The following is an 18749-nucleotide window of genomic DNA, read 5'->3' as shown; positions in this document are numbered from 1 at the left end:
ATAAATCAGGCCCCTGAGATTAGGAGGAGGGGATTGGAGATGTTTGCTCATGTACGTTTATATACTGGAAGACAGCAGAGCTGTAACACGAGCCATGTCTCCCGAGTCCTTCCTGTTTTCTCATTTGTCTTCCTTGCTCTCTCTGCACAGCCAGGTCAGGACGTCTTTAAGACACAATCCATCATCAGGCTTTATGGTGCATGAGTGTATATTTGCCTGTGCAGGGATCTCCAAAGGCTTTCTCTCACACAGGTCATTACTAATTAACTGTCCTGATTGCGTTTTTATGGAGCCGCTCAGGACATCCTCCAAGCTCCTGGGACAGAGTAATGGATGTGTAGACTTTAAACACCAGAGGTGTGAGTGTGTTTTCTGGTGAATATTATAAGCAATGTGACTCTCAGTAGTCACAACTGCATCTATGTATTTAAGTGGAGGAATATAACTAAGTATGTTATATGATAGTGATGGCTGACAACAGACAGAAAAGTGGGAGACAGAGGAAGTGACATAAATGATATAAAAGAATTTAACAACATTTTATTAATCCCTAATTGGGAAAATAGGAGCCATGAGCCATTTGAGGAAGGTAATCTTATTATGGATTTTATGACGGTTTAGTGAGGTTAGTTATTTCTTTGGATAGGATGGTCACTTGGATATAGACATTGATATTCATGGCTCATTTTTTGCCGTATAACATTTAGTCAGTCAAAGTGTTTTTACACTACAAGCCACATTCACACACTCATACAGGATGAGTGAAATTTATTTGAAAGCACTAATTTCTAGTAAATAGTTTTCATACCAAACAACTGGTTACATTGTAACACATACATGTAGACTGAACTAATTAGCAGAGCAAAAATAACAAAAATAAAAAGATAATAGAATAAAATTAATATCTATTCGTGATGTGAAAAAAAAAGCAATGCCTTCCAATGTGTCTATAACCCCATCCAGGTGGTAGAGGGTCAGTGGTTTGAATATTAGCCTACTAGCCTTTTTAGTCAGCACATGTGCATATATATGGGAAATTTTGGCTTTGTGTTAGTTTGTGTTACTGTCAGCAATCACATCTAATGGGGCTTCCCTCCAACAGAGTTTCAGAATATAACTGCCCCACCAATGAAACACTTGTCGTTAATTCTTTTAAGACTTGGGCCGATACTTTCCGGGGGATTAGTGATCATTCCTCATTTAATTTGAAAAATGCATTCCCAGCATCACCAGAAATGCTAAACAGAACCAGTGGAAAAGACAGACATAAGACGATTAGCCGTGATCTGCTCTCTTTGCACACTCGTACGTGGATGTTGAATTATAAGAGAGGGTTCCATCAAGACGACTAATTTGCTGATTAAGACTGACAGATTAAGAGTTACATCCCCTCCCCTGGTGCTACACAAATCCCAGAGATCTTCAACAGCAGTGCAAGTTGTAATGAGACTCCATATCTGAAACTGCGAGCTCAGCTTTGTTGTATGGTCACATTGTGTGGCTATCTGTGGGCCTGTGAGGGTATTTGAACATTGACATACATATTGTAATTTCCTGTGCAGAGCAGGGATGACATTGTACGAGGAGATATGTAACTGTAACAAGGCAGCAGGGTCAACTAAACCTCTCCCCAGCTGCTTTATTAAGTCCACCAACGCTCTTAATCGCTGTCATCCTTGTAGCAGACCTTGTGTGAAATATGAGTGCTTTTCTTAATGAGTGCTTTTTATGGAAAGTAGGTGATGCCTTACAGGGGCAGGAGAAATAAAATACGTATTTTTTAAAACGTATTTTAACCTGACAGTGATAAAGAGTAGAGGAAGTCAGATTTTGCAGGTGTGCCATCAGCAGGTAAGATGGCCCAACAGCATGGGTTTACTTACAGGTGTGGTCATAGAATTAGAAGATATTTCACTGGTTCGGAATAAGGACAGGACTGATAAATGGGTGCTACACTCATGTAAAAGTCCATAACAGGTGTCCTGAAATATATAAAAACCTACCTTTGTATGCTGAACTGTTATAAAGCGGTTCATATGTCATATGGGGAGACAAAACAAGAAACAAAATGACAAAATAATGTGAATTTGAATTTCTAAGTATAATGTTTGGCAGCTGTAGGTTCAATTTTTTTTATCCTTTGTTGACACCATTTACAACAAACTTTGAGTTAGTTTCCAATGTAATTACCTTGAATTTACAGAAACACTTACAATTACTGATTGCTCTTCAATACGTTTTCCACGTGTTACGCCAGTGCACTTACATAGGAATCAGTGGGTATTTCATTAGTAGCTGTTTCACACAACAAAATGTAAGTGTAGGTCGGTCTGAATTTTTCAAAAAGCAGTAAGGTTTTATAGAGGCGCTACCAGTTCTTGAAAAACTCCAGACAATCCCCTGAAGATAAATTTTGTTTTTCTGTTCATTATGAATTAGAATCCAGAGGGCAAAGTCTACTGTCAATCAGACACAGCTCCTATCCTCAGCAGTCACAAAGCCACAGCCTGAAAATGACAAAAACTACAATACAGTATGGCAATCTGCAAGTTCTCCTTATTTATTTGGACTAAAAGTGATTAGTGTATAGTACATTTATTCTATATATATTTGTAATTATTAAGCACTTCATGGTGTGGTACTGGTACTAATAATATGGAGATAGTCTCTCAAAATAAAATGCATGAAACCAGAAATGATGTAGCACCTTTGCGATAATGCCATGGACCAAGCAGCTGGAATCTTTCAGCCGGAGGCTGCTTCAAACATGCATGTTTCAAATGTGTGCATTTCCTCTTGGAATGTGAAACGTTTCTTTTGTGGGATTCACCTCGTTCACTAATCCGACTTAAACACTAGTTATTTACAGAACAGAACAGCAGTCTCAGTATAACGGTGAATCCGCACAGGTAGGACTACTCAGTGTGGTTCACATCTAGGGCAAAGCGTACGACACTGCTGCTCCTCCGAGGCTCGGCTCTGTCCAGCTGTGGTTGTGGTCCTCCTCCAGCAGCACCCTGGGAATGATGATGACTGGGTCGGAGAACCTCGTCTTTAGCATCTCTAGGAGGCAGCACATGGTTAAGACACCAGAGAAGGAGACAGAAAAAGACACATGATGAGGCATTTCTCTCAGGCGAAACACAAGTTTTTAGGGTTGAGCTGAGCACCCCGTGACCGCTCATTTCAGGAGAAAACTCAGTGGGAGACAAAATTACAACAGTGAGCTTCTTTACGTGCTACAAATATAACAGAAACAGTCTAAGAAAAATCTTTATAGAATTAAGGACTTCCAATTTATGTCATATGTGGCACTGAAAACATAAGAAATATCTATTTCAGATGAACTTAGTTGTGGGATTCCCCACTTCTAATGATGTACTTTGAATTTATATCAATACTGGTTTACATCTTTACATTGAACCTGTCGTTTAGTCACAATATCATTAAAATCAATTGCACAACGAGGGTCTCGGGGTGTTCTTTGAGAATACAGCTGCAACATAAAGTGCAACAATGGAAAAATCCAATATAATTAAATCATTAGCATGCACTTACAGTTTCCTTTGAAATGTGTCTTTCCAAGGCAGCGTCGGTTCCCTCATTCCATTCATACTTATTCCTCATCTTATATCCATGCTTACACTCATCACATGTTCCAGATAAGAGTGCCAAGCCTGGATCGCGTCACTGAACATAAACTCAGATTGCAGGTCCAACAGAAAACAGTGGCAGCATGCTTGAGAACAGATTTTGAATGAAAAAAAAAGTTACAGTGTGGAAATATGGAATTTTTACTTAAAGATGCAAAGTGATCTAATTTCCTGAAACCTGTCTCTTATGTAAGTGGGGCACTCTTTAAGCAAGACAATTCAGTCATGCAATTAACTTAAAATCATGGAGAGTGGGTGCGTTACAGCAGCTCGTTCAGGAATGGTTGGAGATGGCTGGACTAAACCTCAGGCCTCCTTAAGAGAAGCCATCTTAAGGAACCTTACATGTAGTATGCGACAACAGGCAGGCAGACAGCCCTCTCTTACCCCCCCTCTCATTTTAGTGTCCATATGGAAGAGAAATACAGAGGGAGTCAACCAAAGATAATGCGGTGGTTTACCAGAAAAATAAAACTGTGCCACTGTAATTGAAAACCAAAGTAAATCATAACTCCATGAGCATGTATGAATGAGAATGAGAGTCATTTCTGGCTCTATTTGGCTTTCTTGCTCTTGTGATTACCTGGGATTGGGTAGTGCACAGCCCCACAGGTGTTGCTTTAGAGTCTGCACCCAGCCAATATCTCGGATTGGCTGGCAGAGTTGTATGTAGTGGTACTGTTTTAGCACAACCCTTCAAATGAATCAGAATGTCACTCATTAGCACAGGACAGACTGGACACAGCATCATCCAAATGTGAAATCTTTTACAAATACTCTACAACATATAAGAGACAACAATGTGATCATAGCATGTATAGTATATGCTTAAGCTTGGTTTCTAATTTCATTTGTACACAAACTAAAGGTTGAAAAAGCTCATGACATGTTATTCTGGAATAAGTTTCCAGACATCGTTTCCCTTGCATGTTGCTCTACGAGTCAGATGAGGTCTTGGAATATATTGAGTCACGATGCACAAATAATATATTCTTCAGCTCTCACGTGAGGGCAACATGCAGGGCCTCGAAAAGATGTCGCAGCTCATGCCAGAATGCGGTGCAATCTTGGATAAGCATAGAAAGAGGCTGTGAGAGCAAAATTCTCTTCCATGTGGATGGAATTCTTAAATGTTGTCCGTCACAAAGACAAAAGACTGGGACGGGAGAAACGCTGACAGATACCTGCATCCGCTAACCTTGAACCATTCCTCTTAACAAAAAGAAGCAAAGAAGACACTGCTTTTTCTGCTTTTTGCATTTATTTGTAATGTTTCATTAAATATGAGCAAGCAGATAGAACACAAGCACGTCACATTTTTTTTTTGTCCAAGACATAGCTTTCTTTACCATACTTTCTATCCTTATGTGCCTAATAATTACACAAAGATAGCACCGAGTGTGTGGTGTGCTAAGCACTGTTTACATTTACAGCCCCTACTAGCCCCCCACCTCCCTTGTGTTACATGACCAAGTGTCCCCCTCCCTCACCCTCCCACCAATCAAAGGCTGCAAAATGCTAATGATTTGGGCCCTCATCTCTGATGGGGTGTGTGCTTAGCTTGGATAGCTATGGCGGTGGTGATGGTTGCTGCTCTCTCAGACACCAAAGAATACAAAAACAGAACAGAATGAAGGGGAAGATGCTGAGTAGCAGATAAAACAGTGAGGTGTGTGTGTGTGGTAGTGCAGCACAATGACTGGTTGACCCATGACAAGACTATACAGTTCCCTACTAACCCTAAACAATATTATAAGCAAATGCTCAGGACTAAAAACATGACATTTAGCCCTGTTACCATTTATAGACAAATATAAGACTAAATTAAAGGGAGATTATAATGATAGTAATGTTAATAGACCAACATAACTTACTTAATGTTCTCTTTTCTCACTGAGAATATTTTCACCCACCAGAATTTCAATCACCACCAGAATGCCAGTGGAAAACCAACATTTCAGCGTCATCAAAGCAACATGCTGTTTGGCCAAAACAAATCAAACATAAATCCAGCAACAGAGTAGTGAATTCTAAAATCTAAGCTACACTGACCATCACAACATTGTTCGTATCAGAACAAAATCATTTACATGAAAAAGAATCATGATTTAACTGGTCCATCCATCTGCCCCCCTCTTCCTAGGTGATGTGAAACGTGCGATTCAGCTGCAATATGAGCTGTCTGCTATGGTCCCGTGGCGGCCTAATCACGTTGGTTACGGTCACCCTCAACAGCGTGTATAACAAAAAAACCAAAGGGAGGTGTGTATATGACTGCATTCTAATGCGTATGCATAACTGCGGCTTCACAGAGGGGCCGGTCTTGTTAGTAAGGACTGTGTTGGAGGTCATTACACTGAATTATGGACAGAGAGTCTGACAGCTGTGTGTTCTGTGCGGTGGGAAGACGGGAAGGAAACCACGGCACTCAAATCGGCATTTTCAAGGCTCATTTTGGGCTCATCCTTCTCTGATTATGAGAAACGTCATGACTCTGCTGTTAAAGGTTACATCTGCACGACTGTGTTATCTAATTCACTGAGAATATCTGGCTGCTATGCAAATGATCAGTGTTTAATGCATAATCGGTTTATATGTGACCCAGATGGCTACCCAGATGGACCTGGATGTTTACAAACTGCCACTGTATGAATGGGCTTTGCATGAAAGAAGCATATGGGAGAGCAAGGGATTTTTCTTCCAATGAATTAAAGACAGTTTTGTCGACAACAGAATTCAAAATGAAACGCTGGATTACAAAGGGACACTCGCCAAACCTTTGATAGTGGCATTGCCAAACACAGACGTGGAGCTCAACGAAAGGAGAAGAGTACCAAAGATAACAGAACAGGTACAGAATGAGCCGGGAATCAGACACTCATGAATAACTAAGCAAGACATTTATCAAAGATTTTCAGATTTGCTGTACATTTGTATGCAGAAATATTATCCAACGTGCCAATTTGATTGTTTTTTTCATTCTAAAACAAAACAAAACAAAGAAAGAAAGAAATCCTTGATAAACTGAACAAAGCAATCTGCTCAGCTGATCAAAGCCAACCCTTCAGACTTGCTTGTCACAGGGCCCATGCAACAAGAGTCATCCATTGGTTGGCCAGGCAGCCAGTAGCCATGGCAACCTGGAGATGGAGGCGAGCAGAGTGGGGGTGGTGGGTGGCATCAAATGGCGGAGACAGGAAGGAGGATGCTCCCGCTCACTCGTTACTATAGCGATCTAGTATAGAGTGAGACGGGAAGAGTAATGGCATGTCATGTTCAAACCCTGACATTTTATTCGAGTATTGTTGTACAAATGTAGCCAAGAGGTAGTGACAGAGGACAGAGAAGAAGAATGAAGCAGGGAGGCAGACAGAGACTAAAGAGGGAAGAAAAGACAGATGGGAACAAAGATGAAAACCTGGGGAATTATTTTGCAGCCTTTGTGTTCGTTTCCCCAAAAATAAAGAAAAGAAGAAGTAGTGCTAAATGATTTTTACTCTTTTGCCTCAGCCAGTTTGTTGTTGATCTCTTTACTTTTCTCCTTGTCCCCCACTGCCGGCCGGTTCTCAGGCTGGTTCTCCGAGGTCGCCTTCTTGGAGCCCCTTAGCGCGGCGCTCTGCTTATCTTTGGGTTTCTTCGCTGGCTTGCCATGGCCTGCCGCTGTGGCTCCAGACTTTTTGGGTTTAGAGCGGGAGGCACTATACCTGTCAACCTAAGGATGGCGGATAGCGGAGAAGAGATTCCTGAGGTGAAATGCCTCAGTTATGGTTTTAACTGTTTTGAACAGGGTAAGAATTTCTCAAAACTGTTTGGAATAGTTATCATCTCTAATTTGTCTCCCGTTCATCACATCGATTTAAACACATACTACAATGTAAGACACGTCTCACCTGTTTAATGGGGTCTATGTAAGGCTCGCTGTACAAACTGCGTATCCTCCTCCTCTCCTGGGCCTTATTATCAGCAGGCTGCAGCGGGGCTTGTGCCTTGAAGGTTGCACTGTAGCTGGTCTCAAGGCTCGTCTTCCCATCCGGCGGCAGGTACTGAGACTTGGCGCGGATCATCTTTACTGGCTTCACATCTCTGTAAGCCTTGAACTCGGTTCTGTTTGGAAAAACAGGAAATATGCCATCAAAAAACAATTGTATCTATATATAGGTTAATGCATTGTCTTCTTACTGAATGTAACATTAAAAGATTGATGCTACTCTAACGAAGGCTGGAAGTAGTCTGAGGGTCCAGTTGAAAAGTCTTTTTTGCTTTGGAAGGTTTCTAACTGAATGAAATGACCCAGAAGCATCTAACCAGCAGCCACTTTAAGAGCTGTTTGAATTACCTGAATGCTCAATAAAGGAGACACTGCACAGGAAACACTGGATCATTGTTTATGAAATAAAAAGGAGTAATTCAGTCCCACAGTTATGTGGGTCTGCAACTTTCAAAATGACACTCGATTATTTTCATTCAATCGCACTAAATGGAATTTGTGTGGATAAATATGAAAACAGGGAGATAAGAGTGAGCAGCCTGTAACAGCTATATCTTTGCCTTTTTCTTGCCTTTTTTCATTACCAAACAGATTATTACATTAATATAAAACACACGAGATCGCCTCCCGGTAACAAACTGATAAAATTACATTAGACAAAGTATCTAAAGGACTCTCTCTTTGCCGAATATTTATTGAGCAGCTTTAGTTTCAGTGCTGCAGACTAACATCACATCTTAGTGTCAGTGAGGTTGGATTCTCATTGCAAAGCAGGTGAAGACTTTTCCCTGCCATCTTTCCTGCCATAACCTCATTTTCTAACGATAAAGGAAAATAACTCAGGCATAGAGAATAGTATTGGAGTAACTACACCTAGCCAATATATGTATATATATAATTAAAAATAAATCCAGTACATTAGCCACAACTTGTCATCTTAAAATGGGAGTTTGCTTACATATACAAAGCTAAGCTAAGCTTTAGATAGCTCTAGCTTAATAATTCATGCGTTGGATGCATCAAAGTGGTATCAAGCATCTAATCTACATCTCTGCAACATATCAAATACGTGTGTGATACAAAATGTCTACTCTTTTTAAAAAAAGACCTGTGTTTCTGAATATTGCATTTTGTAGCTGTGTTTATCACAACTACATTGCAAGGTAACCATATCAATATCTATGCCACTGCCTCTGTTTGTAATATGTTGGGAAAAAGTCAAGTAAGCGATGAATTACTACTAAAGAGCAGAATATGTGAGAGGTACTGTGAGTGGGAGAAGGTGTGCATGACAATCTGACGGGGTGTTAATGTGCACTCCACACAAAGCACTTCTGAGGAAGGTCAGCAGTATGACATTCTCACAGAGCAGGCAGGCCTGCAGCACATCCTCTGTATCACTCTGCTTATATTTAAATATGCATGGACGATCAATTACAAAGGTGCACATGAAAACGATTTACTGTAGCGCCCTACAAGACTCTTTCTCTGTCACTTATGAATTATGTTTCTCTGAGGTGTTTTGCTCCCTAAACATTTCCCATCCATCTGCCATCAGCCATTTTTTATTATTGATTATTCAGCTGACTGTATTCAGAATTTCTTTTTTTTTAGAAATGTTTTTAGACATGAGATGGTTCAACATTGAAAAGGTGGAAAAAAATCAGAGAATATATACATCCATCCATCCATCCATTTTCTATACCCGCTTCATCTGTTGGTCTGGTCGCGGGGGGGCTGGAGCCTATCCCAGCGGTCATCGGGCGAGAGGCGGGGTACACTCTGGACAGGTTGCCAGTGTATATATATATATATATATATATACATAAATAATAAAATTCTTTAGCATGATTTGGGAATGCAGCTGACAGCAAATAGAGTTTGATTAGAGTTTTTTATGAACAACTCTTTCTTGAACTTTTATTGATTGGGTGTGGGATTCAGATCTGAATCTGCCTTCATAATCTTTTATTTTGAAATGCCAATATACCTGATGATGGCACACAAAGCTTTTTAGTCACAATTTCTGACTCATTTAGTCATCTGAGAAGGGAAATAGAAAAATATGTGAACGAGAGCAACTTTGTTGAAAATTTGGCTGCGTTAATATGCACAATCAGTGAGCACAGAGAGTAACAGACAAGCAAACAGATGTTAAGGACAGCTGACACATAGCATATGTGACATCCCACCCCACTCCTGCACCAACTGTCACGTAAAGCTAACGTCAACATTTGAGAGCCTGGATAAAGATGAAATGTTGGCAGCTAGTGCAAGTGTAGAAAAAGCATTTTGCAGTTATGTTGTCCCAAGTGGGTGCGAAGAGGTTTTCAACCTTTATACCTTTGCTAGCCTCTTTTAGAGTTGATGCTTTAAGCTAAATGCTAATGTTGTCATGCTAACATGTGACGATGCAAATATGTTGAGGTCACATTAGTTTAGCATCTTAGTATCCAAGATGTATTTGCTCAAGTATTTCATGTAACCTTTATGGCATTGTCTTTGAAGAATATAAATGAAGACAAATGACAATCTTGTATTTCATATTGAATTTAAAGCTAAAGTGCTTTAATTTTCAGAGTTTCATTGATCCAAAGTTAAATTAGCCTTCAGGCTCCAACATCTAAGCTGTTCATGTGTTAAACAAAACCAAAGGATAAAATCTAATTTGGCCATACTGTGAACAGCAGTCCATCTACAATAAAAAGCCTGGCGACAGTGCCAGGGCTGCTGAGTGCAGAAATCCTTTCCTGTAATGGTGCAAAGGAGAGGTGGAAATCACACAGAGAGCCATTACATAACAGGACTGAAGTCCACTTACAAGGCTGAACTGGGCCAAAAAGCTTTAATGCAAAGAAAGGTTATACAATAACAACAACAACCAAGGCCAAGAGTATAGCATGCCCACATGACACCACAGGGTGTGTGTTTGTGAGAAAAAGAGACAGATTGTGAAGGAAGACAAGGTTCACAGTGTGGAACACCGGCCTGTATTGTAACATCACCGCTATTCATGAACATATGACTGTGTAACAATAAAGCCTGTGTCTCTGAGGTCAATGTGCTCTTGGTACTCGTTGAAAATAAGTGTTGGAAAGGCTTTCTTGGTTCAGGGTTTGACGAAGCTGCATCTACCTCCTGAGCATGAAATACATGTGAAAATATAGCAGTCTGAGGCTCAGGAAGTCAGAAGAGAGTTAACGTCAATATGTCGGCAGTTTAATGAAAAGCAAAGAAAGAGTGGCATACACTGAAGATGTCAATTTTTGTTTGACTACATTTGACTTCAGCCTCTGTATGGGCTTTATTTGGTTGTTTCACAATAAAAAATCTGTTGAATAAAACATGTTTAGACAAACAACTTAAACTGCCTGATATAAAAAGAAAAACAACGTGTTTTATGATCCTACAGGCATCCAGGGATAGAGTTGGACTACTTTCTTCCAAACTTTACCTGAGAGGAAGCTTACTGTCTCAGATTTTGAAAACCTCTGATAACAATAACCCAAATGTGACAGGGAGAAGTGTTGTGAGATGTCTTCTAACTGACAGATTTACAGACAAAGCCCTGCTGTCAGAAAATGCTTAAACACATTAATCACATTTCTACTAAGTTAAATTCTTATTTTTGAGATGCTGTAACCAGAGACATCTATTTTTCTGTTGTTGCAAAATGACTGAAATGTTCAAATATTTGCCCAAAGGCTTTTATATTCTCAGTTTGACCATCTATTTTCCTTTTCCACACCATTTCCAAAGCTATTCTGGCAGACCAATCCCAGTGAAACACCCTGTTGCTACAACCAACCACTGTCCCTGACAGGGTGGAGTCATGCCTGTTTCCAGCACTGCTGGGGGTTCATGCAACCCTGCACCCACATGGCACAAGCTGGACGGCTCACAGTTAGACAGTCATTTTCCAAAACTGAGGCCTGAAAAATTCCACTCTGCAGAGCATAATACACAACAATCACCAATAACGTTACAAAAAGCTGCAAAGCATTGACACAAGCCACAAAAACAATGTGACAAAGGTGGAATGACAGCTACGAATAACCCTGAATGTCTGATTAGAGCAGAGGATTCAGGGGGGGCAAGAGGAAGGACAATTCTGTTCACCCTGAAAATGATCTGCAAGGCTTTTGCAACAGTTTCCAAGCAACATTATTTTCAAAATGATGTGCTGCAGGTCATGAGGTAAGTACATCTGAGGTGCTAACCACTTAAAAGCATTGCCATTCTTGACCCAGTATACGTGCAAGAGAAGGGAATCAAGTAATGAACTAAAGTATGTCAGACACAGAGATGCTGTGGACTGTGTGAGAAAAGTCATTGTGGTCATTAATGGAGTAATGATGAGCTGATTTTCAATCCCAGTTTCTGATGCGTTTAGTCGTCTGACAAAAGAAGCAGAAAAACATGCGAATGCAGCTTTAAAGGGAATTTGGCTATATTGATATGCGCTTCTGTTCCCTGTTTCATGAAAGATGGAAGTTTGGAGCCTGTGGGTAGCACCTAAGCCCATTTGAGTCTGGTTGAGAGTTTACGTGCAGGAGTGTTTTTAACACCAACTGCATTTTCTAGATGAGTTGTGTTTGAGAAGCTTTATTTTGTAAGATTTAGGTCAGATTTACAAGTTGTTTTGGTCAGACCAGCACAACAACTAGCAGCCTTTTTTTGTGTCCTGTAAAATTGTTCAGCACATGATGAACGAACAGAGGCTGAAACCAAAATCTGGACAATAATCCATAAAGTTGTACATTAGATATAATACTATGGACCAAAGAGGGGAAACAGACCCAAATATTGTTAAAAATTGATCACTTCCTTCTGATCCTTCAGTCTCAAATGTGAGAATTTGCATCTCTAATGTTCATGGCCAAATTCAGTGTTACTTGGTATTTTCCTTGTGCTTGTGGCTCTGTTACAATGCACTCTCTAAGCTGTAAGATTTGTGCACTGACACTGCTAAGACAAGTTTCTCTCATGATGATTCCAACTCTAATTCTACACCAGCGCTGGCCAGAGATAAAGGACCAGCCAGGCTCTCTCACACTAATCCAGGGCATCGGTCTCCCCACGCAACAGCACCACAGCTTCACTTCCAGACAGTGTTTATTGGTGTGCAAGTCAGTGCCGATTCTGGCTTCTGGTCAGCACTCCCTCTATTCTCACTTGCCCTCTTAATCCTACAGCCACTCTTTAACTTATCAGGCTCAGCGGAAAGAGTAAATTTATAGCATTGTCACTGGATCACAAAGGAGGATTCTCATGCAAGTTTTACATTTCCATTGTAACAATTCAGTTTAGGGTTATTTATTTAAAAAACAGCAACTAGGTAACAGTAATAATTCATTCATGTACATAATGTCCATTTAATATCACTGTAATCAGACATGATACAATCGGAGAGTTACATAAGATGGCTAGTTTTAGTGAGCAGCACTCTGAACTGATGAGACAACTACAGCCCCCTTTTATTTTCAGGAAGAAGACAAACCAAAGCCGTTTTAAAGAAAAGTAGCCATCTTGGGACTTTTGGACTTGCTTTCTTACCCTTGCAGTTTTACCCTTGTCTGTCTCTGAACTGAAGCAGAATGAAAGATTCTGCATTCACCGCCTGTCGATCCAAACATGAGGCTTTGCAGGCTTTCTAAGAGACTCAATTTTATATCTGCCGGAATCCACTGCCCATGTTCTGCAAATGTGACACAAAAACCAACTCATTTTGAGTTTATTAGGCACCCGTGTCTGTGAGATTGAGGGTTTTTATGTGCTTAGGTGAAGGGAAAAGGAAAAGATGAGGCTCCCAATATTTTATTGCCATGAGAAATATGTTGAGCTAGTATATGTGACACAAATCTAATGAAAAGCTCATGCCTCCTCAGTCTCCATGAACTCAGCGAACCTGCCCTACTGTCACATTTAGGCTCATTTACTTGATAATCCTTCCTGCACCCTGCTCTTTGGATGTCTTTTCTTAGCTGACACACATCTCATAATGAAGCAAATAATACTGACAAGATGAAGAATGGTCTTTGTCCTACTGCTGGGATTGTTGCATAAAGCAAACACGAACAAAGACTCGTACAGCAGCCACTGCCTCACCAATTATTCTCATGCAAAAAAAAAAAAAAAGGCATTTTAAACATAATGTGGTGAGGGGGCAGCAAGATGAAGGTTGTGACTGGAAGGCTGTTTATGGATAACGGTGCACCAATTCATGCAAGAAAAGAAGTAGTCAAGACAAACTACAGCTGTCTTTAACATTTTTGTCTTTGTCTGATGATTGTCTCCCATCTCTCCAGTTGACTTCTGCTGGCATGTCAGGGCACCTTGTTTCCATCTCAGGACCACAGACTCATTCTCTGTCACACTCATTTGAAGAATTTTGACAAAAATTCTGTGCTGACAATGCAACTTGATGGAAAGGATAATGGTTCTGTCAACCTTTTGGTGTTTTCCCATTACAAGGTAAGGCTTGTTTTGTCTCTCTGATTTCTGATCAGATTTCAGCCGAAATTCAAGCCAAGCTGATGCTATAAAGTGATGTGGAAACACTGCTGACCACTGATGGTCAGATAAGAGTTTTCGCCTTTGGACATGACAACAACATCTCTGCAGCAGCAGCACACACACAGACACACTTCTCTTGTCTATGAAGTTCATCACACCATTAACAACATAAATGAGGGATATCTCATTTGTGCACAAGGATCATACATCCTTTATTCATGATTTGTTCATGATCTAAGGAATACATGAACATGTTTATTAACTGCAAGTAATCAGGAATAACTCAGGTGACCCTGAAACATCCCATAGTTATGCTGCTATAAGCTTAGACTGCTGGGAGACCTCCCATGATGCACCTTTCCTTATTCTTTACTCTCCATACACATACAACATTATTGTTGTCATTAACTTGTGTTTCTCTTTCTCAGCAGGTGTCCGTGGCCTGTCCCTTATGGTGTTTGCTGCCCTCCCTTTCCTGTCCTCTCTAACTGGTTCTGATGGAGGTTTCTTCCTGTTAAAAGGGAGTTTTTTCTTTCCAGTCACATTGGGGATTGGATCAAAGAGAAGTTTTGGTTTCCTTCACTAGGAACATTCTTTTTTATTGGCTCTGTATGAATTGGACTAATCTGGAATATAATTGATTGGAATTGATTGGATTATGAATGTATTACAATGAATTGGATTGTAATTGGCTTGAATTGGACTGCAGCTCTGAAGTGCCTTGAGTTGATGTATGTTGCGATTTGTCGCTTTATAAAAAAAACTGAATTGAACTGAATCAAGCATGGATTTACAGATTGCTCTTTGTTTTTTTTGCCCTCTGAGCAGAGTTGAACTCTGTAGCATTCATGTATTGTGATCCCTCCCAAAAAGATATTCACACACCTCTGTAGAAAAAGCCTGTAGCACACTGATTCAGATCCATAACCACTCTATATTCCTCAGTTGTGAGTTGCTTTAAATAAAAGCGCCTGCTAAATCAATGTCACAGCTTCACTGTGTGTGTTTCCTCTGTGTAGCTGCAGCTTCACACACGCTGCGACGATAACCAGCTGATCCTGCCCACATCGAGGGGATACTATCTGTAGTGGTAAATGAAGCGTGGAAGAGCCGTGCTGAGGTAACCCGTACAGTACCATTTAGTTACAAAAACGGTATGCTTTGCTCTGCTCTGTAGTGAGATTTGCTTTACTATAAAAGGTCACTCCCACCTATAGCAAACCAAACACAGAAAAACACAATAAAGTCTAAAACGCAGGCTTTCATTTTGCACCGTTTAGCAACAGTAAATCAACAAGACGCTGGGCAGTCAGTTTTTTCTGAGGTATACCAAGCAGTGTGGAACACCCTGCAGTTGGACCAAACTGTCTCTTTGTGTCTTCTTGTACTTTTTAATGAGGGTGGATCTTTAAAGCAGGAATTTAAATAGACAAAAAAACTTTGGCCTCCATGGAGGAGCCCACGCAGAATCTGTCAATTTGAGCCTGTTTTTTACCTGACGCAGTTATGTGAATGTGGAGAGCATGAATTTGCAGAAACACAATGTTTAGAATCATCATTTTTAATCTTGCTTGCTATGTTTAAACCTAAGTTGGTGCAGTCCTATCCTGTTATTTGGTTTATGTTATCAAAGTTGTTCTTAATCTCGTGATATTGTTTTCGACCATATCCTCATGGCTGACTGGCCAACTATTACAGCGTAGTAATTAAAAAAAGATGTAAAACATAAAATACAAATTTCTTAATGTGTTTGTATTTGTGTTTGTGCTGTGAAGCCATGTGCACACCAAGTATGGCATTAACCCACAGTTGACCTGCTTTGAGGCTCTGCTGGTAGAAGAAGGCAGAGGGCTGACTGGGCTTCTGCTTGTCACAATGCAGCCATTTCATGCCATGGTGGGGGGGAAGAGCCCTGAACTGCACCCTGCTGACTGCTCAACAACACAGGCATACCCGAGAGGCACCAAACAGCTGCACGACTCAGTCACTGATCTCACACAGGACCATCCACCTCTACCTGCAGAGTCACACATCAGCCAAGCCTCCTCTAACAACCCAAATCTGCCTTCTGTGACATTTAAAAAGAGCCGACACATATCTTTTATGTTGAAAATGTCTTTTACAAACTATTTCCTTGGGTAAGGCAAAGACTTGAAACACATAACGGCAAAAAGTAAGCAGAAAAATCAAGTCTCAAATGTCAAATTTCACCACACAATCTCACATACAACATAAACATAATCTATAGGAAGGATGCTGAGCTGCCACAGGCCTGCATGCAGCAGCGGTGACATGCGTGACTAATGTTCATCCATCCACAAGCCATCATCATTCTCAGGATCATTGCATAATAGAGCACAGATTAGACGTGTGGACCTAAACAGCATCGTACAACCATTTCCTTTTAATTTAATTACGTTCTGCGTGGAAAATCAAAGCTGACTGTCATGTAATGCTTTGAGATGGCACGGAAGAGCTAGTGTGTTAAACAACTGTTTTTATAAGTCCTGTAATATGGAAATAAACCAGTTTTTAGGTCTTCAATCACTAACTAACATGCAGGGTTTCCTCTTAGTTGAGGCCACCAGGCATATCTTCATATACATACTAAGGAACTGTGAGAAAATGACTCAGGTTCATTAAAAGGTTCATTATTACTATTATTTTGCTAATGGGAGCTTATTTTTGGTAAGTTTGTAGCTTTGTTATTGCTGCTGGCAGAAATGACCTCCTGTATCTCTTTGAGTTACACATAGTTGAAGAAGCCTCACAATGATCCCTTTTTTTCAGTACAATATTAGGCAGAGGGTGGTCAGTGTGGTTGGATGGCAAAAAATGTGAATGTGCAGCAGTTTTGACACTTAATTCCAATGTCACTGTAAAATCTAGTGACTCTATATGTTAAGATTAACGTGGTTGTATGAACTTTTGAAGTGGACTACATCATCTGAAAGATTTTGCACACTTTTAGCCAAATAGTTTAATACAATTGCATTGTTTTTTTTAAATTACCAACGTGCTTTGCCAACAGATGGACATTTACAATGTGCACATTTTATCATAATGCTCTTTCTGATACCTTAGTAAGTTAATACAAGTTTGTTTAGCTATCTAACAGCAGTCTAGACCTCTCTGACCCCTTCTCTGACCTCCCTGAAGCCTGTGGGCCTCCGGGGTGGTCAACACACACCAGTGAGAGGTGGGCAGTGCAAGATAAACTCACTTGTACGAGCTGCCAGCTGTAATCTCCTCTTTGATCTGTCTGTTCAGAGCATCCACCGCCGCCCTCCCTCTGCCCTCTCCTTCCACTTTCAGGACCACCTTCCTCTCCCCATCCTGCTTGTTGGGCCGCTTTTTCCTTTCCTGCCCCTGCACCAGATCTTTCTCCTGCACCTTGTCGGCGATAGCGCTCTTCTCCACACCGCTTTCCGCAACCGCCAGCGCCGCGTGCTGCTTCGCGTGCCTGGACCTGTCAGGTGGCCGGTCGTCGCCGGCGGAGACGGTGGGTGGAGGTTTGGTTATCCAGGGGTGGTCGTACCTTTTCGGGATGGGCCAGGGCTTGAAGTCCTTCTGATACTGAGTCTCGCTGTTAAACGGTGTTTCTGGTTCGTGGTACTGGTTCTTGGGTTTACAGCTCGGTTCGGGTCGCACTTTCCAGTGTTTAAAGTCCTCGCGCATCACCGAGCTGCATACGCGCTCCTCGGAGACGCACCTCCGGGGCCCGCGCGCAGCTGTAGCTGTGCGGGTTTCTGCTCGAGACGGCTGCGTTTCTATAGCGACCCGGGCCTGGGAAGGGTGGAGCGGCGGCTGCAGCTGGATGTGCTGCATCTCAGAGACGTCCGTGTACTTGGTGAAGACCAAAGGCACGGCAATGTCAGCCTTGTCCAGCTGGTTCCAGAAGCGGGCCATGCAGCACGCCCTGCTGATACAGGGCCACGCCATGGTGAGGTGTGGACACTTCCACGAGCTGCAGCACTAAATCCAAGGGGTCCGAGTGGAAAATGTTTCTCCACACTCCGGTATCCTGATGTGAGAGAATCAAGATGTCCGTACGAGAGGGATGCGGACAGCTCTGATGCTGTTGACGTTAAAACTGCTTGGTTGGTGCATCCATTGTGCTTTCGGAAAGATACGAATTGGAAGAAATGTATTTATAAAAACACAACCTGACCGACGTTTGCTCAGCTACCCTCTGTGTCCGCTCAGTTTGTCCTGCTACATCACGCCACAGCAGCGCATTGCAAGGAAATACGGCCCCGCCCGCCTGCTCAGCATCCCGGAGACAGAAAACTGGTGGATGAAAATAAGAGTCAAGCTGGAGACAGTTTAACTTCCGGTTTAACGCGCAGCCTAAAAATAGGATGGCACGGTGTCAGTGTGAAAACATCAGGAGAGAGAGAGAGAGAAAAAAAAGAAGACAACACACTGGAAGTGAAGCAAATTATAAGTCGGCACATCTGGAGCAAGAAACTCCCCAACCAGGTCATATTGCCTTGATAATTAAATAGGAGTATGTTTATAAGTGATGAACACGAGGATCTTTACGTACCAGGACGAAGTCCATCCATCACCATGCTCGTTCTCACTTCTTT

At 41.4% G+C, this 18749-nt stretch overlaps 1 protein-coding gene across 2 annotated transcripts; it reads right to left on the bottom strand.

Annotated features, from left to right (window-relative positions):
• Positions 1–575: 575 nt before the first annotated feature.
• map6a (microtubule-associated protein 6a) lies at positions 576–18471 on the bottom strand. Of its 2 annotated transcripts, XM_072375469.1 has the most exons (5): positions 17381–18471; positions 7544–7757; positions 7151–7365; positions 4237–4347; positions 576–3063 (listed from the first exon to the last, which is right to left on the bottom strand). In XM_072375469.1, exons 1-5 carry the CDS (start codon positions 18097–18099, stop codon positions 2916–2918), a joined length of 1407 nt encoding a protein of 468 aa, XP_072231570.1. In that variant the 5' UTR covers positions 18100–18471; the 3' UTR covers positions 576–2915. The 2 variants fall into 2 exon arrangements, with proteins under 2 accessions (XP_072231570.1, XP_072231571.1); XM_072375470.1 differs by lacking the exons at positions 576–3063; positions 4237–4347 and adding an exon at positions 6731–6888 and having other exon boundaries at positions 17381–18465.
• Between the last annotated feature and the right edge of the window lie 278 nt (positions 18472–18749).

The sequence above is a fragment of the Leuresthes tenuis genome, unplaced genomic scaffold (assembly GCF_036924035.1).
Source record: "Leuresthes tenuis unplaced genomic scaffold, fLeuTen1.0.hap1 SCAF_21, whole genome shotgun sequence".
NCBI classification, from domain to species: Eukaryota; Metazoa; Chordata; class Actinopteri; order Atheriniformes; family Atherinopsidae; genus Leuresthes; species Leuresthes tenuis.
Note: the sequence above shows the minus strand (reverse complement) of the source record. Positions and strands in the feature narration are given on the sequence as shown.

Bases quoted from the DNA above. Each gene is read 5' to 3' on its own strand.
- map6a (XM_072375469.1), bottom strand. From the start codon at position 18,099: ATGGCGTGGCCCTGTATCAGCAGGGCGTGCTGCATGGCCCGCTTCTGG. The intron at 7,366-7,543 runs GTGAGACGTGTC...CGCCATCCTTAG, and splicing joins ACATAGACCCCATTAAACAG to GTTGACAGGTATAGTGCCTC. The intron at 4,348-7,150 runs GTAAAAATCATT...ATTCATTTGAAG, and splicing joins AAACTGGCTGAGGCAAAAGA to GGTTGTGCTAAAACAGTACC.